The sequence below is a fragment of the Watersipora subatra genome, chromosome 1 (genome assembly GCF_963576615.1).
Source record: "Watersipora subatra chromosome 1, tzWatSuba1.1, whole genome shotgun sequence".
Lineage (NCBI taxonomy): Eukaryota > Metazoa > Bryozoa > Gymnolaemata > Cheilostomatida > Watersiporidae > Watersipora > Watersipora subatra.
In genome coordinates, this window is record NC_088708.1 from 41,063,579 (window position 1) to 41,090,860 (window position 27,282).

Below are 27,282 nucleotides of genomic sequence, written 5' to 3' on the forward strand. Positions count from 1 at the left end.
ACACTAATAAATGTATTAGAACAACCATACAATATTGTTCACAGTAAAATGGATTCAAATATTTATTAAAAAAAGAAAATTTCACATCAAAATTTTTATCACCATTGCTAATGTTAAGATCAGCAAGTAAAACACTAGCACCATTGATAAAATACAAGTATTTGATCAGTTGTTGCACTTCGGATGAACTACGTTTCCATTTGGTAATCGGACAAATGCGCTATCCTTGAACTTCTGATGGCAGACCTCACATCTCCTGCAATGACCAGATTACATCACTTTTCATCCGTAAATAATACATGATTCAATCATTGAAATTTTATTTTGTGACATGGAAATACGACATAAGAGGTGCAAACTCCTTGCAACATTATTAGTGAATGCCTTATTTGGTGTTGATCGAATAGACTGCTATTCAAACTGGCGATATGGCAACAAATGTGGTGGTGTGAGTCATCATAAGACACTCAATTTAAGTTGCGGTACCTGCTATCAGTAATGCTTATATTTGTTGATCTTAGAGACAGATAGTCTTTCTTAGCAAGGAAATAATTGTGGTAAGCTAGCTGACTGCATATGCTGGCTTGACGACCGTTGTGTAAACTGGCTCGCACTGTATTCAGCATAAACTTGGAAAGCAGAGCTATGGACCAATCCTCAGGAATTACCTCGGCTACCTGCGAAAGAAAACAACTCCCTTATTTAGTCAAACTGGACATGTCTCGCAACAATGCTAAGCTGGCATTCTGTGAACAACTAATATATGTATAAGTAAAAAGCAAATTTCTTAATTTGAGGATAAGTATGAAAAGACCGTAAAAGAGTCCATTGATCTCTCGTTTATTATTAATCTTCAAAATCTAGACATCACGAAAATAAGAAAAAAACTTGAGGTCACTTTTTAGTTTTACACCCGAGTTCTACTGAAGATAGAAAAAGAAAGAAAATGAAAGTAATATTTTGGATTTGACAAATCGAATGGTTAAAGATTACAAATTAAAAATGTTAGCTTAAATTTAAGTTTAATATTGAACAATTATTTTGCGCAATACCATTTGGAATTGTTCCCACCGCTTGCCATCTAGAGATGACCATTGTACAAGTTCAGCGGCGCGTCTGATGACTAATAAGCTACAAATCATATTACAAGGTTTAAAAAGAGTGAGATGTGTGACCCACTGGCCATCATTGCTTAGTATTGTACTCCAATATCATTATTACTCACACCTCACGTAGACGCTAATTTGTTGAGGATGAGCCAATAGCATTACAGCTTACAACTCATGGAGATGGTCATTTGTTGAGGATGAGCCAATAGCATTACAGCTTACAACTCATGGAGATGATCATTTGTTGAGGTTGAATGAAAATAAATGACTAAAAAGAGGATGAGTAGAATGATTGCTTAGACTGAGTGAGGCGAGACAACCTCACTTAGCATCTACACATACAAATCAATCCAGCCAAGTTACAAGACCAATTCTGTTCGTAAATCTCCTTTCTTTGATCATTATTAAGACTAGATTAGCAACGGGCTTTAGCAAACCGCCTTGACATGAAAGTGCCACTGAACTATAGGTTCTGGGCCCATCACAGTGTTTGATATCTGAGCTGTCTATGTGATATTTGCAATCGAAAAAATCATAGTGATAGGCCATTAGAAACTAGTGATAAGAGCTTAACTTTATCATATACTGTAACTATAGAAATACTTCTAGAACTATCATATGAGCATTTATCGTGTTACGCTAAAACCAAAAACTTATTTTGTTTTAGTCCAATGGAACTGTTTTTAATTTCACTTCCTGAGGATTATAGGATTACTTGGAAAAACATACAGCACCCTGCCTTGACAACTCTATGCCTACTGTGACAAACCTGTACCTACTGCAAATTGACAATTCCATGCCTACCCTACCTTTACAACTCTGTACCTTCCCTCCCTTTACAACTCTGTACCTACCCTACCTTCATAACTCTATACCTACCTTACCTTCATAACTCTGTACCTACTCTACCTTTACAACTCTGTACTTACCCTACCTTTACAACTCTGTACCTACCTTACCTTTACAACTCTATACCTACCCTACCTTCACAACTCTGTACCTACCCTACCTTTACAACTCTATACCTACCCTACCTTTACAACTCTATACCTAGCCTACCTCGAGATATTCTTAAAAATAATCCTGAAATTAATTACCGGTAGTTAAAAATTCATATCAACAGTTTTTGAAGACATAGTTACAGTGATGCTGATAATAAAATTCAAGGTATTTTATTGTGTTTGCTCAGTGCAGAACAGTATAACATAAATTGATAGCCAAAGCTTGATGAATATTTTACTCTACCATGTTGCTCAAGAATGTGCAGGCATAGCTGAGAGACAGAGAACCTGACTTGCTCTATGGGTTGGCATTTGAGCAACCCTATCTTGGCTACTGAAGGAGTATTTTTCATGATAACAAATGAAAAGTTTGTTAGAATTTGTTATCATGTTAGAACATGATAACAAATTCTAACACCTCCACTACATATATCTGAGCAGCATCACAGCTGCGGCATCACTGATCTGTGGCATCACTGATCTGCGGCATCACTGATCTGCGGCATCACTGATCTGCGGCATCACTGATCTGCGGCATCACTGATCTGCGGCATCACTAATCTGCGGCATCACTAATCTGCGGCATCACTGACATAAATAACACGGCATCAAAAGTATTTGATAGAAGAGCTGGTGATAAGCCTACCTTGGCAGCATTGAATGATGCATGTGGGCTATTTAATAAATCTATCACAGAGACTCTCATCTGTTCATCGCTCCTACAACAAAAATGCATAATAACAATTACCAACGCATTCAACAATGACCGATTATGAACACACTAAATGTAGCACTACTAATATATATGCAAATGAGATCAGATTAGTTTTCAAGAGTTTTTCATGCACAGTAAAAAAAGGAAGTTTTATGAAAACTGCAATTTTAAAGACAGCTTTTCTGCTTCATGCCACATAAAGTTATGTAATGATGAAATGATCACACCTTGCATCACTCTTATATAACTGAACAGTACTGTCTACTGAGTCTCGTTAAAATTCATTTTGTCCTAACCCCTAATCCTGGCTTCGGAAACAAACAAAGAGACAGATATTCCCTTCAATAGTAAAGATATTTTTGTTTTACTTTATTTTAGACAAAATGCAATTTTTCTTTTTTACCATAGACCTTTTGTCTAGAGAAAAGTGACTAATTGATTAAAATTGACATTGAATGTGTTCTCTCCTTAACGTAAAATTACTAAATCGTGAACGCTAAACCAAGTGAAAGTGATACGAAAAAAACAAGAAAAGTTGTCAGTACAAACTAATAATATCAGTCATTAAATTAAAAAGTTAGTTCAGTTTTTTATATTTGAATGACCAAAATGGTGAGTTAGGAAAGATTTGGAATGGATTACGCTATTTGCATGTATTTTACTGTTAGTATAACATAAAATCCTATAACTTAAACGCCCTCGGAACAGATTATTTACATTGTAGGAGTGTCTACTGTATACCAAGAATATCCTGACACTCACTTGGTCTTTTCCAGATATAGATTTAGTAGAATTTCAAAGAGCTGCTGCCTCTCTGCTGCCGTAGACTTAGAAGCACTTTGTTGCACACAGTACTGCTTGGCAGCATTGTAGTCTCCAAGTCTGTTCACAAGGATATCTAAAGCTGCCTTGTCATTGCCCGCCTGGCAGAGCATACAATATAGCGCGGATTAGAGAGTCCTACGCACTACCCTACTAGTAACATCTAGCAAAAGATAGCTTTGCTTTATTGTCACAGATACATGTATGTTTTAACATTTTTGCTGAATTATTATTTCATAGGCTGATAGTTATAACGGGGCACCGCTATTATAGGTGGGTTGGAGAGGGTCAGCAGACGCGGCCACATAGTGGTTCCTTTACTTAAATACAGGCTATCACTAAATATTAGGTGGCAATTGTTATTATAACTTTAGTAAACAACTAGGAGCCCTCAGGTCTCATTGATCATGTGAAAAATGAAGCATTATAAAATGCAAAATGCATAAATAATATATCTTTGACATTATACTGGTAATAATATATCTTTTAGATTATACTGGTAATAATATATCTTTTAGATTATACTGGTAATAATACATCTTTTAGATTATACTGGTAATAATATATCTTTGACATTATACTGGTAATAATATATCTTTTAGATTATACTGATAAGAGATATGAATTTTATTCAACAAGATTTATACGTTACTCCATATATTTCTCAAGACATTTATTCGTGTTATATTGATAGCATTAGACTACAGATAACTTAAATATACTTCAAGAGCAAACTCTCTCTATGTGGCTATTCCTTCTATAGAAACCTTGTAGACATATCATATGATGAATTACATAGATTAGATATAGAAAGGGGTCTCTATGTAAGAACCCACAAAAAACATTTGTATTATAGTTTAGATTTTCTATGAATTGAAATCAGAATATTCTAAACTGTTAGTGATCGACTGCTACCTTGGAAATAATAATATAAAGTTACCTTCCCATACAAAATGGCTGCCTCAGGTAGTAGCCAATCATCTCTCTCCACGCGTCCAAGAATAAGCGTGACTGAGTATTTAGTTGAGCTTGAAAGAAATTCCTGCAGTTTTTTTCTGAGTAAGAAAAAACCGGGTGCTGAGTTTAGTCAATACACGTATTTAAAAAAGCTATCAAGGGGCTTCCTCCTCTACATGACAGGAAGAAATCAAAGTTTTCTTTCTGTCATGTGGACACAGTTTTTCTATCTCACTGCTTGATATTATTACAAATAGCATGACTACAAATACCACACCGGTATATCCTGCTTAACGACAATATAATAAAGTTATTATATAAGAGTCTACCAAGTAATAAGTAATATATTTATGTGCAGTTTTGTATATATATATTATATATAATATATATATAATATATATACAATACAGCATATATTGTATATATGTAATATTGGATTAATATAATTGATATATATTAATATATATATATATCAATTATATATATTGCATATAATATATTATATACGTAATATATTGCATATATATATTATATATACAGTATATATATAATATATATAATGGATAAGAAGTCAAGCCTACTGCTAACAGCACTTTATGCTCTGTATAGAGTGGAGTGTTATAAATAACTAGAATGTCGGAACCTAGTCTAACCTTTAACCTATTCCAACACTCTAGACATACAAATACAATATACTGTATTTATAGATGTATATATAAATCTCAGTTTGTCATCGTCTGTTGTCGTTCGGTGTCTATTAAGTTCGGTGTCTGTTAAGCTATAGCTGATTAAAATCTAAAAAAGAAAAATCCCTACGGAGAAGATTTCATCTCGAAACCTCCTGTTCACAATGTGAGAATCTAACACATTAGACTACACGGGATGCATTGGATCCATTGACCGATAAGAGTCATTATCTGAGTTAAAATACGCATAGCGACTCTGCGTTACACACAACGTCACTAAAGCTTGCTTTCACGGCTCTTATTAGTAAGTTTAGCGATACGGATACTAGCTTACTCAAATTAGCCATTGGCAACTACATTACCTGCAACTTCTTATAAGCTGTTTTTAATACCCGTGCAATGCAAAGCATTCAGCTAGTATATATATATATATATATATATATATATACGGCATATGTTGAATATATACAAAAAATACCTGGGGGAAGGTGGGGTTAGATGAGATAAGGGTATTGTGAGACAAGACTTGCAGAGGGGAATCTTTAGGAGAATCTCCAGAGTTCTTTGCATTAAAAAGTGAAAAAAGTTGTATACTTTCTCTTTTGCAAAAAGGCTTCAAGATAACTGCAGGTACATGTATGTCAGAGCTAAGGCTAAGATAGTTTTCTTCATATTTTATGAAAAAATCCCGTGATACATGCATACGTTTGGTGGAATGTTATTCTCAAATGCTTAGGTTTACAATAGTCAAATGTGCAACCCTAAATGCTTTATTATTTTGGCAACAATTTCAGATTAAAATCTATCCTTATTCTCATTTTTAGCCATGCTCATTTAATTTTTTCTATATTTTGACCACTGTGGGTAGCTTGAGACAAAGTGCCATAAAGTAGCTTGAGACACTGTCTCACACTACCCTCATTTTAGGTATATAATAACATTGATTTGTCTCAATGCGCCCCATTAAGGAAAGCTTGAGACAACGTCCCAAGGTACCATACCTTCTGTCTCACTGTGCCTGGCTATGTATCTCAAGGTACCCTATTGTATGTTGGCTATGTATCTCAAGGTACCCTATTGTATGTTGGCTATGTATCTCAAGGTACCCTATTGTATGTTGGCTATGTATCTCAAGGTACCCTATTGTATGTTGGCTATGTATCTCAAGGTGCCCTATTGTATGTTGACTATGTATCTCAAGGTACCCTATTGTATGTTGTGATAAGTTTATTTAAGTTGCAGCCTCATGCCAAGAAACTATAAATACTAAAGAGTTAAGAATGATGGAAATGATATGGAACGAGCTACTAAACTTGTTATTAAAGATGGACTAACTCTAAGACGAGCTACAGAGCTGATGCAGATTCCATTTCAAACCTTAGCAAGGTAGGTCCAAGTTACAGCGTATTTTAGTGAGCATGAACATTGCAAACCACTAATATTGTTTTTGTTTGATGTAAAACCCCTTACTAGTATAGCAGTTATTACATATGTCATTTGAAGAGTGTCATGACAAGTTCGCAGCCTGATTTGTTCTCTGCTATATTTTTATAGACAGGTATGTGAAGAAACACAAGGAATCTGGAGAAAGAAGTATAGAGTCTGAGCCTAAATACAATAACCGCAAAATTATGAATGCAAGTATGGAAAAGGAGTTAGCGGAATACTTAGCTAAGTGTTCTACCATGAACTATGGAATGACATTTCCTGATGCTAGGGAATTTTTTTTGAACTAGCTGTAACAAACAGCTTAGCAGTTCCACCAACTGGGTGAAGAATTCTATGGCAGGGAAAGATTAGATGTCTTCTTTCATTAAGCGTCATCCTCTTAGCCTACGCAAACCAGAATCATGTAGTTTGGCACGAAACGGCTGTTTCAATAAGTACAATGCGAATCAATTCATGTCAAATCTACAAACAATTTTTGATAGAGCGCCCAGCTTGGCGGAAGAACCCAACATAATATATAACTTGGATGAAACAGCAGTTACCACAGCGTGTGACCCACCTCGAGTAATTGCTCCTAAAGGTACTCATCGAGTAAACAAAGTAACAAGCACTGAAAGAGGAGAGATATCAACTCTTTGCTGTATTGTCGACGCTTCGGGCAACTTCTGGCCACCAGCTATGATATGCCCCTGAGTGAATTCAAAAGATGAATAATGGTAAGCAAAAGCTTCAAAGTAAACGAAAGACTAAGAAAAGAATTATCGCTACTAATACGTCTGACATAGAGCAGTCCTCTACACAGCCGAAAGTACAGAGGACAGTAGGCCGAAAAGAAAAAAAATCAAACCAACAAACTAAAGATGATAATTCAGATGAGAACAGATCAAGTGATTATGATATTGCAATAGCTGTCGACAAGTTGGATGATTCACATGACAAATATACTGAAGAGATCAATGGTGTGGTACGTGATGTGAACATAGTTCAGCAAGGCAATGTCAAAGAGGCAGCAGAGGGTGATCATGTTCTTGTTGAGTACAAAACTGCTTCAGATGCAGCAATGTACTACGTTGATAGAGTTCTAGATATCCGTGCTAATCAACTGCTCAGCATTAGTTGTCTTCGTAGAGTGATGTCAAGGACAGACAACTATAAATTTATAATGCCAAATGTTTCAGATGTAAATGAAGAAACGTAAAATGTAAAATCTCAACCAGCTACGCTACAAACTACCAAAATCGGCGAGTCACGGTGGAACACAGTGCCAGAAATCTATGTATTAATTTGACCGTTTTTTCCCAACCAACATAGACATAAGATAGACTCAGATGATGAATATCAACATAGACGGAAGATAGACTCAGATCCTGAATATCAACATAAACGTAAGATAGACTCAGATCCTGAATATCAACATAGACGTAAGATAGACTCAGATCCTGAAAATCAACATAGACGTAAGATAGACTCAGATGCTGAATATCAACATAGACGCAAGATAGACTCAGATCCTGAATATCAACATAGACGTAAGATAGACTCAGATCCTGAATATCAACATAGACGTAAGATAGACTCAGATGCTGAATATCAACATAGACGTAAGATAGACTCAGATCCTGAATATCAACATAGACGGAAGATAGACTCAGATGCTAAATATCAATTATAAACATTTATTCATTTTATTGCCAATATTGCAAAAGTAAAAAGTCGAAGCACATAGACATCGAGAGTAGATGAGTGTGTGATAAATTAGGCCTAGGATACACGTTATTGTATGTTACGTTATGAACATACAATGTGCATGTTATTTTGGGTTACGAACATACATGTTATGCTATGTTCAATATAATGTTACTTTATGTAGTTTTACTGTATTTAGTTTGAAAAAATATTTTTTTATAGCATGAAACTAATTAATTTCTTTGATGTCTCAACCTCCCCACTAACAAATCATTGTCTCCAGGTACCCTCAGTTTCTGTCTCATGCTACCCTTAAGAATATTAATGGGGTCAAATGAGACAGCTTTTTCAAATAGCCCTAATTCCAAAGAGAAATATAGTTAGACAAAGTTAAGCCGGCAGGGGTTTAGAATGTACAAAGATTATACTGTGATAACATATGGATCCTCAGTCTACCAGGAAACATTTTATGAGTGCTTGAAAGAATCTGTCTCACTCTACCCCGCCTTCCCCTACATGTATATACATTGTATATATATTGTATATATATATTATATATACGTTATATATACGTATGTGTATCCGCGATGACGACTAAGTGTCGACACTTTGTATCTTTTCAATTAGTAATTTGAAAAAGGAATTCTGAAACTTCTGGAAAGTTTCGGAGTTGTCTTTCAGTTGGATATCATTAAGTTTGAGAATATGTCTGAACAATATACATGTATGTATTTTTGCCTATAACATTGTTCTATTTTGCAACTATTTATTCGCATTTGATTGGCTCATCATTATACTGGCATAATGCTACTACCGCTGATTAAATTCTACCAGTTTTGAGCCATACTTTAGTGATGCTTATTAAAGTAATTAATGTCTATCCATGTTTGCTTGGCAATTTTAGAATCATTTTGTAGTTTTTCCACCGGATGAAAGATAACTCCTTACCTTATAATTTTAACTTCTTCCATTTTGTTATTGTGCCTTGCCTCAAATAGTTGATCTAAGTAAACCATGCTGAGATGAGTGTGAAATGCCTCCTTCTGCAACACAGAATAAATGATCTCATCACTATCAGACACTTAATTGAAGGCGCGGCTATAATTATAACACCTTTAACCAAGTCCAATATCACTACATCATACGCCTACTAAAAGAGTTTACACTCTGTATGACTATATAGACTCGCTGATTGACTATATAGACTCGCTGATTGACTATATAGACTCGCTGATTGACTATATGACTTACTTGAAAATCATGAAAGTATGATATAAACTAGTTAACATGATTATTCATATGTATTTGGTAAAAAGAAATGCAACACGAAGCTTTATGCGAGTACGAGACCAAACATTCCATCGCTTTGACTTTCATTTACCATTCTTATAACGCTGCTCTGCCCTATATTTCCTATCTTAGTAACATGAAGTACCAATTATAAAAAATTCCTAAAACTGATGTTTTAGTTCAGCAAAACACGTGTAACTATAATCATAGCTGTAGATATAGATATAGAGAGTTACAAAATAAAGTGAGATTCAATTATAACAACATTATTCATTCATCTATAACATTATTCATTCATCTATAACATTATAACATTATTCATTCATCTATAACATTATAACATTATTCATTCATCTATAACATTAGTCATTCATCTATAACATTATTCACTCATCTATAACATTATAACATTATTCATTCATCTATAACATTATAAAATTATTCATTCATCTATAACATTATAACATTATTCATTCATCTATAACATTATAACATTATTCATTCATCTATAACATTAGTCATTCATCTATAACATTATAACATTATTCACTCATCTATAACATTATAACATTATTCATTCATCTATAACATTATAACATTATTCATTCATCTATAACATTATAACATTATTCACTCATCTATAACATTATAACATTATTCATTCATCTATAACATTATTCATTCATCTATAACATTAGTCATTCATCTATAACATTATAACATTATTCACTCATCTATAACATTATAACATTATTCACTCATCTATAACATTATAACATTATTCATTCATCTACAACATTATAACATTATTCATTCATCTATAACATTATAACATTATTCATTCATCTATAACATTATAACATTATTCACTCATCTATAACATTATAACATTATTCATTCATCTATAACATTATTCATTCATCTATAACATTATTCACTCATCTATAACATTAGTCATTCATCTATAACATTATAACATTATTCATTCATCTATAACATTATTCATTCATCTATAACATTATTCATTCATCTATAACATTAGTCATTCATCTATAACATTATAACATTATTCATTCATCTATAACATTATTCATTCATCTATAACATTAGTCATTCATCTATAACATTATAACATTATTCATTCATCTATAACATTATTCATTCATCTATAACATTATTCATTCATCTATAACATTAGTCATTCATCTATAACATTATAACATTATTCATTCATCTATAACATTATTCATTCATCTATAACATTAGTCATTCATCTATAACATTATAACATTATTCACTCATCTATAACATTATAACATTATTCATTCATCTATAACATTATAACACTATTCACTCATCTATAATATTATAACATTATTCATTCATCTATAACATTATAACATTATTCATTCATCTATAACATTATAACATTATTCACTCATCTATAACATTATAACATTATTCACTCATCTACAACATTATAACATTATTCATTCATCTATAACATTATAACATTATTCACTCATCTATAACATTATAACATTATTCATTCATCTATAACATTATAACATTATTCATTCATCTATAACATTATAACATTATTCACTCATCTATAACATTATAACATTATTCACTCATCTATAACATTATAACATTATTCATTCATCTATAACATTATAACATTATTCACTCATCAATAACATTATAACATTAATCACTCATCTATAACATTATAAAATTTTTAGATCAGCAGAATTATACGCTTCAGTTAGTATCCCTTTCTATTGTGTTGACCGATATCAGCCGCAACATATTGATTAACTAAAATTACCAAATACTTTCTGAATATTGACACCATTATCAAATATTATGTAGTATAAGCTAATGTGTAGACATCCTGAGTAATTAATTAATCCTACACATTCTATATAGAGTAGACATTCAGAATAACAACATATTATATATATAGAGTAGACATTCAGAATAACAATATTTTCTATACAGAGTAGACATTCATATTAACAACATATTATATATAGAGTAGACATTCAGAATAACAATATATTCTATACAGAGTAGACATTCATATTAACAACATATTATATATAGAGTAGACATTCATATTAACAACATATTATATATAGAGTAGACATTCAGAATAACAATATATTCTATACAGAGTAGACATTCATATTAACAACATATTATATATAGAGTAGACATTCAGAATAACAATATATTCTATACAGAGTAGACATTCATATTAACAACATATTATATATAGAGTAGACATTCAGAATAACAATATATTCTATACAGAGTAGACATTCATATTAACAACATATTATATATAGAGTAGACATTCAGAATAACAATATATTCTATACAGAGTAGACATTCATATTAACAACATATTATATATAGAGTAGACATTCAGAATAACAATATATTCTATACAGAGTAGACATTCATATTAACAACATATTATATATAGAGTAGACATTCAGAATAACAATATATTCTATACAAAACTGACATTTAGAGTAGCAACATCTTCTTCTATATATATATTTCTCAAAATTGGTCGCATGTGTATTCGTTATTTTGATTGTCCAGCTAAAGCTATCATTTTAGCATTACGTCCATGCGTTACGATGCACCTGTTAAAAAATTTCGATCTAAGGCGTTATCATATTTGATATACCGTAACCACACGTTAATTATTTTAGCAATGCGCCACACGTTACGACGCCTTTGTTAAAAATATTTTGAGACCTAAGTTTATGCAACACGATGCTTCTTCATTTTTTTTTCGTTAGGGCTAATTCATTCTGCCCCACGATATCGACAATAATTTATCTCGAACTTAAAATTTGGCGATTTGTGTACTGATTATATACCGTGGAAAATCAGTTCCCGAACAACTTTGTTTTTGACCAAAGATTTTGAGATTTGTCTGTCTCGGATCTTGAACATAAATTCGGTTCTCGACCAAACCGGAGCATGCGCATTGGAACTGGAACAGCTCCGGAAACTGCATGGAAACATTCGTTGCCAAACAGAGAAGCAATTTACGCTTCATAAATTCTTTACAAGGGAGGAATCATCTGGGACGACGTCTCCTCTACCGAAAAGATTTGCTAGGGAGCTAACCCCTCCAGTCGAGTTACACTAAATTATTTTGGAGGAGGATTCTCCTTCAAAGATGTGAAATAAATGTGCTATTCCTGTTTATATTTTCTTTTTCCTACAATTTTTGATGTCATTGATCTGTTGCATTTTTTTGCTGTTTCATTATCGATTTCTGCAATTTTTGATATTGTATCTTAACCTTTAATGTTTTTGATATTTTAACAGCAAAATATACGAAACGTTTACTTTTGTTTTCTTTTTCCATTATTATAAATAGAAAACCTTTTATTAAAATTAAACATGCATCTATATTTACCTGTTTGTATTTATAGTATGCAGTATATAGTACAGTTTACGGTGTGAAATGTTGAAAAAATACTTTACTGAAGTTGTTCTCTCGACTTGGAATGGATTAAAATTTACATACATTTATTCTTGAGAGAAAAATTGTTTTGGATCTCGAGCAACTGAGTTTTCGAACAATCCTCTGGAGCAGATTATGTTCAAGAACTGAGGTTCTACGGTACGTTATTAAAAGACATACGCCGTTGAAAGTTATGAAATTTTAAATTTACAGCCGTTTTATTCATTTTTAATTTAGTTGTCCTGCACAAAACATTTTTCTCATGAAATCATGATATGAAGTTTAAAATTTACAGTTGTTCGACAAAGTTTAAAAACCTTTACAGTTGTTTTTATTTGCTCTTTTAGTTTATTTCAACTACACAAAGCACTTCTCTCATAATATGTAGTTTGAAAGTTGGAATGGCAAATGTTGTTATATGTTAAATACAAATCCATTTTCTGTCCAAAGAGTTTTTTATTACCCGGGCAACGCCGGGTAGCACAGCTAGTATTATATATATAGAGCAGACATTCAAAGTAGAAACATTCCATAACATAAGTGTATAAGGATTACCTGTTGATCTGCATCATTCACCAAGTACTCAAGGTATGAAGTCAAAGCTTTTGGAAATCTAACTAGAAAATCGATCACAGCTTCTGGTTTCAGCTTCTTGTCAGGATGCTTTACATCGGAGGCAAAGATCTTTGTAAATATCTATATAAATCATAATGGTTAAAATCTCCAAAACTTACATTGGGTAGACAACTCTCAACTTCAGTAAACTCCTAAATTATGACTAGGTCAACATTTAAAACAGGATGTTATTTACAGAGTTTAGGAGTTTATTACAGATTTTAATCTAGAATTTCAGCCAGTATCAGGCTTTGTTTCATTAATTCCCGCTGTCCCCAAACAACTAACTGCAAGGTTGTCAAGCTAAATTTAATGTTACAATAAATCTCTACTATAAATTTGTCTCATAATCTAAAAAGATTTAATTATGTTTCACCACTTCAGCTCACTTAACAGTTAGTAATCATTTTTCTCATAATAAAATGGTTTTCTCTAAGAAAGCTTTGATCGGCCATTTTAAACTGTAAAATATGCACAAGAAGATCCTTCACGTCGTTGAACATAAGTTGTTGTATGTTGTTGTATGTACAACCTGTATTGTACAACAAGTTGTACAACACAGGTTGTACAACACTTATGATGTACAACAAGTTGTACATCATGTTGTACAACTTATGATGTACAACAAATTTAAACACCTTCAATTTGAAGATGCTGTATCAAAGTTATTCTAAGCATGACCAGAGTGCTCTAAACATGACCAGAGTGCTCTAAACATGACCAGAGTGCTCTAAACTGACCTGAGCACCAACTAGAGGGTCCAGTTCAAGGACAGTCGGGGCATAGGTAAGCACGTGGTCAGCATTGCTCATCTTGGACAGAACATCCGCAAAATATGGAAGGCCAAGCGTATCAAAGCTTTCATCTCTCAGCTCTTTGTTTAACAGCCTGCCAACACATTCCAATGCGACAGACTGTCATGGCACACCGTTGAATAATAATAATAACAACAATAATAATAATACAAAACAAAGATTTAAAAACAAAAGCTTTGGCACTCTCCTTTTTCTGGATCTTGCTCTTTAATCCTTTGATGTTATAGAAAGTAATATAAAAGTGAGCAATAGCAAAATATCTTGAGGAATTTAGCAGAAGCAGAAATCTGCGTGCCATTAGATACCTTGACCACAGATTTAGAGCCTTATCCACCTCAGAATTCCGTTGATAATAGATAGCGAGTGCATGGAACCTCTTATGCAACTGCAGAGCCTCAACTGTATCTACAGGATAGCCCTGGTAGTTCTTCTGCAGAAGTTGGATCAAGTCTGCTGGGCAATTCTCCGAATAGACTTTCATAAGTGCTGTGTGCACATCCTTTGTAGGCAAGGTAAAATATTAATGAAATTATGAGTAAGTGGGAATTGTCTCCTCTGGACTAGCAACATAGGGGTTCCGAACAACTTACCAAAAGGAGCACACGGAAAAAATGGAACAGTTGGTTTAGATGTTTTACTTTACACTCCATTGACTAACATTTCAAGGTGATGAGACAAAACAAGAGTCGAGAGCTCTGATTCACATACATACATCATCATCATTTACTATTGACCTGAAGTGGCCAACCATCAAACACCTGTTGACCTGCATCAGTCAAACCTGCAAGCAGGTACTTGAGGTTTGAGCAAGTCTATCTAGTAAATCTAGTAGTACTTATGCCATTACTGTATATAGCAGCTATGTAGAAATATACTGAATATTATACAATACATAGAATATCACCAAATATAGGTAATAGTAAGATATTTGAAGAAATTTAGTGGTCTATGTATTAGTTTTTCAATTTCATTTCCTTAATTTACTAATACAGATTTGCATTAAAGTCCAGAGACGTTGAAAAGTTGTACACTCACCTTCTTCTCCTGAGTGCGAGGGTGACCAGCTTCGAGATACCTGACGAGCCATGCCTTACAAAGCTCCAACTTTTCCAAATCTCCTTTTGTTATCTGTTTGATATCAGCAAAAGTATGTAACGGAGGGCGTGACCTCGTAAAGTTTGAAGATGCTGACAGAAGACTTGGAAAAAGGCTGATCACTTCCCTCAAGTCAACGTTTCCTTCTGTGAAATAGCGTTGGGCTTTTTCGAAATTGTAGAGTGAGAATTCTATGAAACCAGCCTTTCGCAGAAGGACAGAATAGAGCTGCAAGGAGATGAACAATTCAGAGTAAAACCATGCATTCAAAACTAACTGTTGCGGCTACTCAACTTTTGTAACTGGGCAATATGGTAGGTGAGCCATTGCACCCTCTAATACAACTACCAACCTCTCGGAATTGGGACGAAGAGAGACCAGAGATTCTTGAAGATGACTCAGCTAGACTCAGAGCCTCATCCACCTTTTCATCCTCTAGTAGCCCCTCGACCTGCAGTGAAAAAAGAGGCCGCAATGACTACAGTGGCTGACTCACTAGAGTAATGACTAGACGCAAGGTAACAACACCACTTCACTGACGCACCAAAATTCTTAATACAGGCTTTTATTAAAATAATTTAACATGTACCTAGCAAAAATAACTGATTAGCCTGGAAAAATTAAATTCTAGGAAAAATCAGGAATGCTAAGCAGTGTGCAAACGTCAAAATTAGATTTTCTGAAATCATGAAGAAAGCATGCAAGAGTTCAATTTAGGTGTAGCAAAACACCGTATTTAGTCTGTAATTCTATGTGAGTGTTTGAGTAGTCGTCATACCACATAAATAATTGCAGGATTTATAAGCATGACAACTAATTACTGGCCAAGATGTCTGATTCTACGTAGTAGTACAAATGACATACAATCTTTCAAGGCTTTTAACAGTATTGCCATAAGTGCTCCTGCATTGTCGGGCATGATAGTTTGCTGTCCAAAACGCATTTGTTCTTAATAGACTATCTCTGGTAATTTGTAACTCCTTTTTTGCGGTGGTTAACCTCCTTAAATAGATGTTTTACTTCTAACTAGCCCAAGCAGCATTGTGATGTTTATCAGCAATGTATTGCCATGCTGCTGTTATCAATATCAGTAAAAAGCCAATCGGATTATGCCATTCCGCTTATCCATCATTAAAATAAAAACTCGTCTTGCAGTGAAGACAGCAACTGGACTACTGTTATTTAGCATTCAACATAGTATGTACGTGCACTTCTGTAGTGTACGAAGCGCTGAATAAATTATATGTCTTTTGAATAGTGTATGGATGATTTTCTTTTCACTAAAATAAAACAGACAAGCTATTTCTACACTGTTTCATTTTACACAAAAATTGAAGAATTGAAGGCTGGGGTTCAAAGTTGCTGCAGGTAGAGCAGCACATCCCTCAGGCTAGTTGCTGCAGGTAGAGCAGCACATCCCTCAGGCTAGTCTACACTGTGTTAACAAGGTATTTATGAAAAATCCTAGATACTTGATATATTACCTGTTTTCTAAATGAGAGTAAAATAATGTAAAATGTTTAAATAGAAGTTTGTATCTATTTATCTAGTTTGTTCAAATAGTTTGTATCTTAGAACAAATTAATACTATTTACATTAATTGTAATGAGAAAAAGCGATTCATATTTTAAACAAATCATTTTTGAACAGCCTTCTGGCTTGAATTGAGGTCAAGGTCAGACTGCATATACTGAGAATCAGTTTGATTAGCCACACCTGTTTCTGCCAAGGCACAGGAACAAGAGCATAGATGTCCTGGCCGGATGAGACGAGCACACGGTCTGAGAGCTCTTGTAACTTGATACCTCGCTGAAATTTTATTGCCTGCTTCTGTTGCTGATCTAAAGTGCTGCCAACAGATCATTTGAATACAGCTTAATGGAAGTTGTCTTACCAGAGATACCGAGATTAAAACAACTTAAAATGATGTATTCATATCTTATGTCAGAAAGGACAATGTTATTATCTACAATTTTGATGTTTGTATAAAAGATGAACAGTAATGCAAACTTCAAATAGTATTTTCCAAACAGGAGTTGTCTTTTTTTGTTAAATAAGTCCACTTATTGAAGATTGTCCCTAGAGCTCTGTATGACTAAAGTTAAATGAAATCTGACATATGAATGTTAGCAAAGAAACTTAGAGACCTTGCATCCATTATCGGTGACAATCAGGCTGATCAGAGCCAGGCTTTACAAACTTAATACATAAGGGGGAGGTAAGTCTAGAGATTCCAATTTAGGAGACTCGGCAAGTACAGTTTTACATAACAGAATTTTTGTGATAATGTTAATTTTTTTAGAGTGAAAGGTCAACAAAGCACAAATTAAAATGTTTTAATTTTAAAACCAGAAAAAAGTAGAAAAACATAAAATGGCGACAGTATTACACGAGCAACATATACAATTGAACCTTTGACCCCATGTTACTTTTGTCAAGTAATTGAAACATTCAAGATGTCTGTGCAAACCTCCACACAATCTTTACTTTATTCTTTACTATAATAAGAGCCGTGTCCATCTGTCTTCCCACAACCATGGTTAAATGTTGGGAAAAAGATTGCTTGGTATAGGATTCGAACTTGCAATATGAAGAGAAAAAGAGTCTCTTCTGCATTGCATCTCTTGCATTGCAGAAGAGACTTCACAGGACTTGTGATGAGTCTACTGCACAAGGGGATACAAAAAACAGAACACCGAAAGTGAGTTTAAGGAGAAGAGACAATGCTCCTGGGATCAACAGTGTGTAAGGAAACATCTCATTAAGAGCCAAACAAGTTCTTCAGGATGAGTTGTGTTCACAAAAGTAAGAGTTGTGTTCACAAAAGTAAGAGTTGTGTTCACATGTGTAAGAGTTGCGTTCACATGTGTAAGAGTTGTGTTCCCGAATGTACAAAAAGTAGAGATGTGTCACAGGCAAATGACGAATGCTACCTAGTTATTATGTGGTACCTACTTGTGTATAACGATAAACTCATGATTGAGTGAGATGAGATAGGGAGATGAGAATGCCAATGCAAACGTTTCATTCTTCAGTTGCATGGGTGGTCGCTTTGATACCCCAGATGCTGACACAAACATTCCTAGATCACTGGGACCACCTAGAAAGAATTCTCCCTAGAAAATAAGAAGCTGCAGTCAGGCCTCAACTTGTGAATTACTCAACATATGATGTCAAATTTGAGCAAACAGCTGACCCTCCCTTGAAGTAATTTACAACTTGCACGTACATCATGCGGTAGTTTTGTAAGTTAGAATAAAGAAGCAGACGAAAACAAAAATTATAAAGAAAATATAAGTATTTAATTTCTGAATCATTATTTTACAAAACAAGACAATGAAATTTAAGCTAAAGATATCAATTGACAAATTTAAAGAAAGCCGAAGAACAATACTTTCATGTGTACATGTGTGTCTATGTGTGTTCATGTTTACATGTGTGTCTGTGTGTTCATGTGTGTTTGTGTGTACATGTGTGCTCATGTTTACATGTGTGTTCATGTGTACATGTGTGTCTATGTGTGTTCATGTTTACATGTGTGTCTGTGTGTTCATGTGTGTTTGTGTGTACATGTGTGCTCATGTTTACATGTGTGTTCATGTTTACATGTGTGTCTATGTGTACATGCGTGTCTATGTGTGTTCATGCGTGTTTGTGTGTACATGCGTGTCTATGTGTGTTCATGTGTGTTTGTGTGTACATGTGTGTTCATGTGTGCTCAAGTGTACATGTGTGTTCATGTGTACATGTGTGTTTATGTGTACATGTGTGTTTATGTGTACATGTGTGTTTATGTGTACATGTATGTTCATGTGTACATGTGTGTACACGTGTGTTTATGTGTACATGTGTGTTCATGTGTGTTTATGTGTACATGTGTGTTCATGTGTACATGTGTGTTTATGTGTAAATGTGTGTTCATGTGTACATGTGTGTTTATGTGTACATGTTTGTCATGGTACATGTGTGTTCATGTGTACATGTGTGTACATGTGTACGTATTAGAATGCTTGCATATTTTCTACTAGACCTTGTGCAGTAAACATAATAAAAACTGGTTTTCTTATCTACAGGCGCATAAATTAATTAAACTGAAACAAAAAGATTATTTACAACTGAAATGATATGAACTGTAACAGAGCAGAGATAATTCGATAAACAATTAGATATGTGTAGCCATCTGTTGAGCTGCAAGCTACTAATTCATTATTATGAGATAAGAATCCACAAAAGTACATTATATGAAAAAGATTGCAAATACCTTTTCTAATCTCTTCACAAATGGACTGTCAGTCTCTCTGTTGTATGGAAAGAGATCGAGCATTTTGGATGTTTCTGTATTCACGAGCATGTACTTAGTTTGGAGAGCCAGACAGAGTTTATTGGAGTCGAGGCACTACAAACAATCAGTTACTGAGAGTTAGTTTAAACAAAGACAACTGTACAAGTCAGTAGTAACATAACATTTGATCGACTCCAAGAAAATAGAGGGAAAGCTGTAAACCTCTTAACAACTTTTAAATGAAAACATGGAATGAAAAGGTTTTACATACAAAGTGTGATGTGTGTGTGGTACTGTATGAAATCCTAGAGTTAAACATTTAGCCATCATCCTAGTACATATGATCTGTCAACTATAGTAATATAACTCAGTTCATCATTGTGTGTGCATGGTGTGTGCGTGTGGTATGTCAAGGGGTGTGTATGTGCGCGGTGTGTGGCGTGTGGTGTGTGGTCTGTGCGTGGTGTGTGTGGTACCAATATTACACACACCATGTCAGGAGAGGTAACGATATTATACACACCATGTCAGGAGATGTAACGATATTACACACACCATGTCAGGAGAGGTAATGATATTACACACACCATGTCAGGAGAGGTAACGATATTATACACACCATGTCAGGAGATGTAACGATATTATACACACCATGTCAGGAGAGGTAACGATATTATACACACCGTGTCAGGAAAGGTAACAATATTATACACACCATGTCAGGAGAGGTAACGATATTGTACACACCATGTCAGGAGTGGTAACAATATTATCATATATTCTGTAATGCGGTGTAATAATGCTATACCATATCATATATAATGTGATATAACAGTATATCGCATCACCCACTAGAAAATAACAACATTCTACATTATTTATAACCCATAATACATTGAGATATCACATACATGTAACAATATGTAATGCATACCTATGACAATACATAATACAACATACCACGAATCACAACAGTATAATAGTAATAAAATATCTGTGACATAACAGTAGACCACATGATACCCAGCGGTATCACAACATGTTCCTATATAGCAAGTGTTAGAACTATATTACATCATGTCCTTATGTATGACATCATATCCCAGCGCACCATGTGGTGGACATACTGATGCCGTTTTAATATTTTAGTCATCAGCAATAATCGTGACATGAAATGACAGCAGCAGCTGTACTACTAGAGTTAAAGACTCATATGTTTGATTGTAGGGTATTAACAACTACCCGAACAAAGAGAGCTGTATCACAGATCCTTGAGCAATTTAAGACCGAATGAAACAGGAATCGATTTCCTTATCCATAAAACCACATTTAATGAAGTCAATTATATACCCAAAACACAACAGCAGCTGATGGGTGAAAATGTTGAAGAGGGTGAAAATAGGATTACTAACTGTGATGAGTGGCAACTCAGGCAGACTGATATCTTTTATGTGAATCCATTTGTCAGCGGACAGATTGTAGAGTTGTAGCTGCTTTTTTCTGCTGGCGAAACAAATCTGCGAACAATAAAAATAATCTCAAAGTATTTGAACCGTTAAAATGTTTATCAATTATCAGACAGTTACTAAAGATAGTATTCATTGAGAGACCTGAGTATCAGAACAGGCAGACAGTGCATCAATGGTTATATAATTACAGATTTTTACCTGTCGGCTGAATGGATTGGCATTATCCCTTTGCATATCAACGCTGAAGGAATGAACATTCCGTAACCTATCGTGGCTAGACGATAGATCACATTTTACTGTATCAAACACACAGACTACTCCGTCGATGAGAAGGATCGCTTTATCTAAGCACGGTATATAGCTTAGCTGCTGAATAGCTTTCTTCTACAAAAATAATAAATCTCTGATAATAATGATGATAGTTGATCAGCAGCCTTATTAACTGTCTTGAAAAATTTTACCCGACATTAAATTTGCAATAAAACGACCGTGGCAATTAATGATAAGCATTCCAAAAATTTAATTGGGAGTTTTCAGAAGATAGAGAATACCTCTCACAGTACTATAGACAAAGTGGTGCAAATATGCATCCGCTATATCTAAGTTGATGGAGCTGACAAGCGCTAGTGCAGAAGAACAGTATTCCAACAAGAGCAGACAATTGCAGGTAATATGGAAGTGTTATTTAGATTTGTTGCATTTCAATTGGTGACATTTAGCATTTAGGAAGAGAACAACTGCTACACTTAATAATTCAGGGCAGATTTTTTAAACTCTCAGCATCATACTATGGGTACATTGCTTGTCTTGACAAGATTGAGAAATTGAAGATGAATCTAGATGCAATACTAAAGTCCAATTTACAGCTATTGAAATGTACTTATGGTACAAGAGCGATTCCTTGATATTCTATATCAGAATATGAATGTGGTTAGACAATTAGGGAATAATTTACCCTTACAAAAATCATCTTTACTATAATAAGAGCCGGATTCATCGGTCCAACGAAAGCTCGGTAGGATGTTCGAAAAAAAGATTGCATCGCACAGGATTAGCACACGCAACATTCGGAATCACTACCTGGCACACTACCACTTGGGCCATTCACCTTCCGCAATGTTAGAATTATTGTGTGCATACTTATTATCTGTGCTTTATTGGCACAGTTGACAATCAGAGCACTTGATACTGCCAGGGCAGTGGTATGATAACATAAGACATGCTTCCTATGCATGCAGAGTCTGTCTAGATTTGGACATCTGAACTACAGAACCAGTCTAATGCCAAATACCATGTAGTGGTAGTGGTAATGTCCATTACACTTGAATCCTTTTTGTAAGTTTGTTTACTTGGCTCATGCCATATAATTGTACGGATAGTGCGGTGCCTCAGAAACAAGGGAAACCTCTGTCATTTCCAGTGTACAAGTGTATAGGTATTTTAGACATAACATGAAGGCTATAAAGTCAGGCTCAATCACTCACGCATTCCACAAGCTCCCTCGTTACATAGCGCAAAAAGGTGAGTAAATACTGTTACTAAAAATACTAAAAAACAGTTAAGTTCAACAACAGTCATTTTATAGCCTACCAATGTGAAGTTACGTATACGAAAAAGGATTTTGGAAAAGACAAATCTTAAACCTCCAAACTTCAAAATTAGATAATTTTAAATTCAAAGCCACAGAAATTGTCAGTAAAAATTTTAAAAATGCTTTGATTACCTCAGCCACTTTGTGTTACTTTGAAAAGCAGTTCACCACGTACTCTAAGGTTGAAATTATGCAAAATAATTTTAAAACCAACTTTTAGTAGTGATTAAAAATTTATTTAATGTTTGAAATGTAAGTTAAGATTTAAACACAAAGCACTGACCTAGATACAGAGATACTGACCTAGATACAGAGATACTGACCTAGATACAGATGTACCGTATAAAAAGAATTGCATATTTTTATTAATGTAAACAAATTAATCTGTACAATATTGATGACAAGTTGTTATAAATAATGTACATATAGAATTGGAGACCGGTCATGAAAGACACAGAACAGAGGGCTTATCATGTTGAGTTATTAAGTAACAGAGTCACGTTTACAGAGTTTTTCTAATAAAACATTTGGGACAATCTTCTAGACACCCATTTTCACTCGTGTCTGGCAAGTGTGATATGCTGATAGTACCTATCTGCTAGTCTATGAATAGCCGTCAATTGCACAACTCTGTTCCGGTTACGCTGGTAGTGTTACAAGATTGTAAACTCGCGTACACCGATTAGATGCGATCAAATGGTAGAATTTCAGTTTTTTGGACAGCATGACAACCTGCTAATCAAAAATATGAACTCGGTGGAAAACATTTTGTCATGCTAGACAACGAAGCATACAAATGACGCGTACATAATAGTGCCACGTGTGATGTGTAGAAAAGTAATATTGTTATACCAAATACTAAAGTGATTCAAGTCATTAAAGGAGGTACGGTATTCTCCATTTCTCATCAAACCTTTTGTAGTGACAGCGCGCCAAAGTGAGTCAGCTATTAGGAAAACGAGAGGAAGAGCGGGAATAAAACATCTCCAGTTATGCTCCTGATAATTTTGAGCAACTGCTGTCGAGAGTACTCGGCAGGTACTCACAACTTCGGGTAGTCATTTGTATTTATGACATTATTTTTCTTCCAAATTAAAGAATAACACTCCTTTGAAACTACCATAGGATTTGAGTTGAGATTCTTCCTCATAGAAACTGTTTCAGTCTTACGATTGTGACACATGGTTGTTATTCGGAGTTTACCACTGATTCACCAAACCAACCATATACACATCAGTTTCCAAGTATTATTATTTATAAAAAAAGCTCATTGTTGGAATAGTTATTTAATTAAGTACCCAAAGATTTATTATTTATTTATATTTAATTATACTCCAAAGAAGTTATCCAAACAGATACAACACAATAACTTGAGACAAAAATGTGTTAAAAACTTAGTAACCAATCAATGACTGACCTCCCATTTTTGCAATACTAAAAAAAAGTTGAAAAATATATTAACGTATATATAATAGAAACTGCTCAAGACATAAAGCTACATGAGTTTACCAACTTCGGTCAGAAAAGTTATCTCTAGACAAACGTTTCATGGTCAACCTGAAAAAACTAGTCAGTGTGTGTACAACCCCAACGTCTAATAGAGGAGTTTTTTCATTCGCAATAAGTTGCATGACTTAGAAAAATGTGACAATAGTGATACCGCAAGGATTTTATCCCAAAACTGCTCACTAAATTAAACAACCTCCACCCTGCCTTATTCTTGATACGCTGTGAAAGTAGGCGTAACAGGAAATAAACAGATGGGCGTATCTAACATTACAGAAAAGTAAAAATCTGCGGCGATTATCTCATATGGTTAGAAATATGCACACATTTTTACTGCTAGCAACTATGAGCGATGAAAATAAAACATCTTGTAAAGGGAGTTTAAGAGTCTATAAAAATACAATTTTTGTCAGTTAGATAAACCGAGAACTCATTATATATATAATGTTGTTTTAGCAAAAAGTTAAGAATGTGTCACAGACTATGCATTTAAAGGTTTCCACAACTGAAACTTGTGGTATTCATAGAAGCTCTTCTTTTTTTAATCAAAACATTAATTTGAATATTGCAGGCCATTTCCATAAACACACTACTACTTCAATGCAGGCATACCACTTACTGCAACATGTCTCTTTCCTTGTAGATGCGTTCGATAAGCTGTTTTCTCTCCTGATCTTTTTTCATCCACAGTATAGTGAACAACGAGGCTAAAAAAGTTCACACAAAAAGGATATGCGGAGATGAGATGCTGGAATGCATGACCTTAACATGACCTTAACTGTGTCAAATATAAGGCAGACTTCAACGTTATTGCAACTCCAGTCATTGAATATAGTATTAGTTGGGTTTTCCGATTGATGATATCTCCAAAGAGTCTCAAAAATTTGATAAAAAGCCATTGGAAAGTAACACTATTAAATATATATATATATATTATGTAATAATACATGTGCACAACTTAATGACTCACAGATGTCTATGCATGTCAACATGAGATACAATAACTCTATATAAAATGTATTAATAAGATTTTAGATGTCTATGCCTGTTGGCACAAGACTCAATAGCTCTATATAAATGTATTACAAAGCACAATACAATATCCTTTACACATTATTCACAAACAAAAATAAATAGTAGTCAACTATGAACAATGATCAAAATAAGTTGCCAACAATTTAAAACAATTACTTTTACATCAATGGCTAATGTTACATATATTTTAGTAAAATTCTATTCAAGCTATAAAGATACGTAAGAGTGAATTACTAAAAAATTATAGCTGTCAATATACTTTTTTATCTCTCATCTAACTACTGAGAACAATCAAAATATTTATCAAGGTAGAATAAGGTAGATTTGATATCACAAGTGTCACTGTATATAAGTCAACACAATAAAAAGATTTAACTATGAAGCAGCCATGAAAGAGCCCTGAGACAGATTAAAAATTAGGTAATTGAACAGAATGACAGATAGAGATTGTACTGTGCAAGAATCAAAACCAACACAGAGTTGAACGAAACAAACTTGGGTCATGTAACCAGTGTTGTCAATAAAACAGGTAAAAGAGAAAGCAACTTGGAATAAAGAACTATAAAGAAACTGCAGAGGCTCTAAGAAAAAGAAGCATAAGAAATATAGAGAAATGATGATAACTCAAAGGTTAAAGTATTTTAAAAAAGTTATTATAAAACACTTGAAAAATCAAAGTGAAGGGTCTTGTAATATAATATAAAAATAGGAAAACTTATTTTATCTCCAGCACAAAAATCTCAAATTATATAAACTCACCCATTGGTGCTTCCGATGAATATGTTCTTGGTACAACAGTCCAAGCAGCTTATCTATCAAAATGAGTTGATAAAAACAAATAATAGCAAATGAATGGTCTCATTATTTACCGAATTACATGCTTTGAATACAACTAAAAAACTGTCTGTGCACAGTCTAAATTCGAAGTGCTGTAAATGCATCACTAAAACTGACAACTCATTTGTGTAGGTGAGGTTTAAATTAAAAGATTTACCTCGGCAGAAGATTGTTGCCCACTTTTTATATCTGAAAGCAGTGTGTGCCTTTCCAGAACAGATACTAGCTCAAATGCTTTAGTACTCATAGCGCACTAATGACCGTGCTAAATAAAAAAGAAAGAAACAAGCAATAGATAATAATGAACATAGGTATGATATAAAAATGCATTGCATTTACATGAAGTCTATAAAACTTTGCAAGAAAAAAACGTTTTACCATAGATTATTTGAGTTAGAATAAAAAACAACACTTTCACCAGTTTAATTATTGACTAGTTCTTGGTTGAAGTTGTGATGAACATGGTGTTACGTATCATTAGTATTGCTTTGCATGCCATTATCCTTCCAAATTTTCTCATGAAATAAAAATTATTCTTAAAGCTAACTTTTTTAGATGTTATTTATATAAATGCCTTCCAACTATTCACTTTCCGTTTTTCCGATGTTTCTAAACAAACTTTCTTAGCCTCATAAAAAACAATGCCTATTATCTTAAATTTATAAGCTTACATTTACCATAAAAATAGTTACCTTAATTTTTTTACACAAATCATCGACCCTCATATCGATGGTAATACATTGCATTTGGCGAGTTTAATGCACGCAAAATCAAGTCTTTTCTTACTCTTAGCGAAGCCGATTCATCGGCCTTGGGGTGTTGTTGG

The 27,282-nt window shown here is 33.9% G+C and overlaps 1 protein-coding gene across 2 annotated transcripts; it reads right to left on the bottom strand.

Annotated features, from left to right (window-relative positions):
• On the bottom strand, positions 1–27,281 carry LOC137401883 (transforming growth factor-beta receptor-associated protein 1-like). Of its 2 annotated transcripts, none has more exons than XM_068088360.1 (20): positions 27,149–27,281; positions 26,614–26,721; positions 26,379–26,431; positions 25,204–25,291; positions 21,686–21,871; positions 21,431–21,535; positions 19,998–20,132; positions 18,692–18,852; positions 17,453–17,585; positions 16,089–16,187; positions 15,677–15,964; positions 14,947–15,140; positions 14,567–14,714; positions 13,767–13,907; positions 9,374–9,468; positions 4,588–4,702; positions 3,588–3,748; positions 2,757–2,829; positions 487–677; positions 1–256 (listed from the first exon to the last, which is right to left on the bottom strand). In XM_068088360.1, the coding sequence occupies exons 2-20, from the start codon at positions 26,701–26,703 to the stop codon at positions 166–168; spliced, it is 2,547 nt and encodes an 848-aa protein (XP_067944461.1). In that variant the 5' UTR covers positions 26,704–26,721; positions 27,149–27,281; the 3' UTR covers positions 1–165. The 2 variants fall into 2 exon arrangements, with proteins under 2 accessions (XP_067944461.1, XP_067944468.1); XM_068088367.1 differs by having other exon boundaries at positions 27,243–27,271.
• Position 27,282: the final 1 nt, after the last annotated feature.

What these genes read in the sequence shown, in the direction of transcription:
- LOC137401883 (XM_068088360.1), bottom strand. Translation starts at nt 26,703, where the DNA reads ATGAGTACTAAAGCATTTGAGCTAGTATCTGTTCTGGAAAGGCACACA. An exon ending in TTCATCGGAAGCACCAATGG is followed by an intron (nt 25,292 to 26,378) that starts GTGAGTTTATAT and finishes GAACTTTTTTAG; the next exon opens with CCTCGTTGTTCACTATACTG. An exon ending in CTGAGTTGCCACTCATCACA is followed by an intron (nt 20,133 to 21,430) that starts GTTAGTAATCCT and finishes GATTGTTTGTAG; the next exon opens with TGCCTCGACTCCAATAAACT.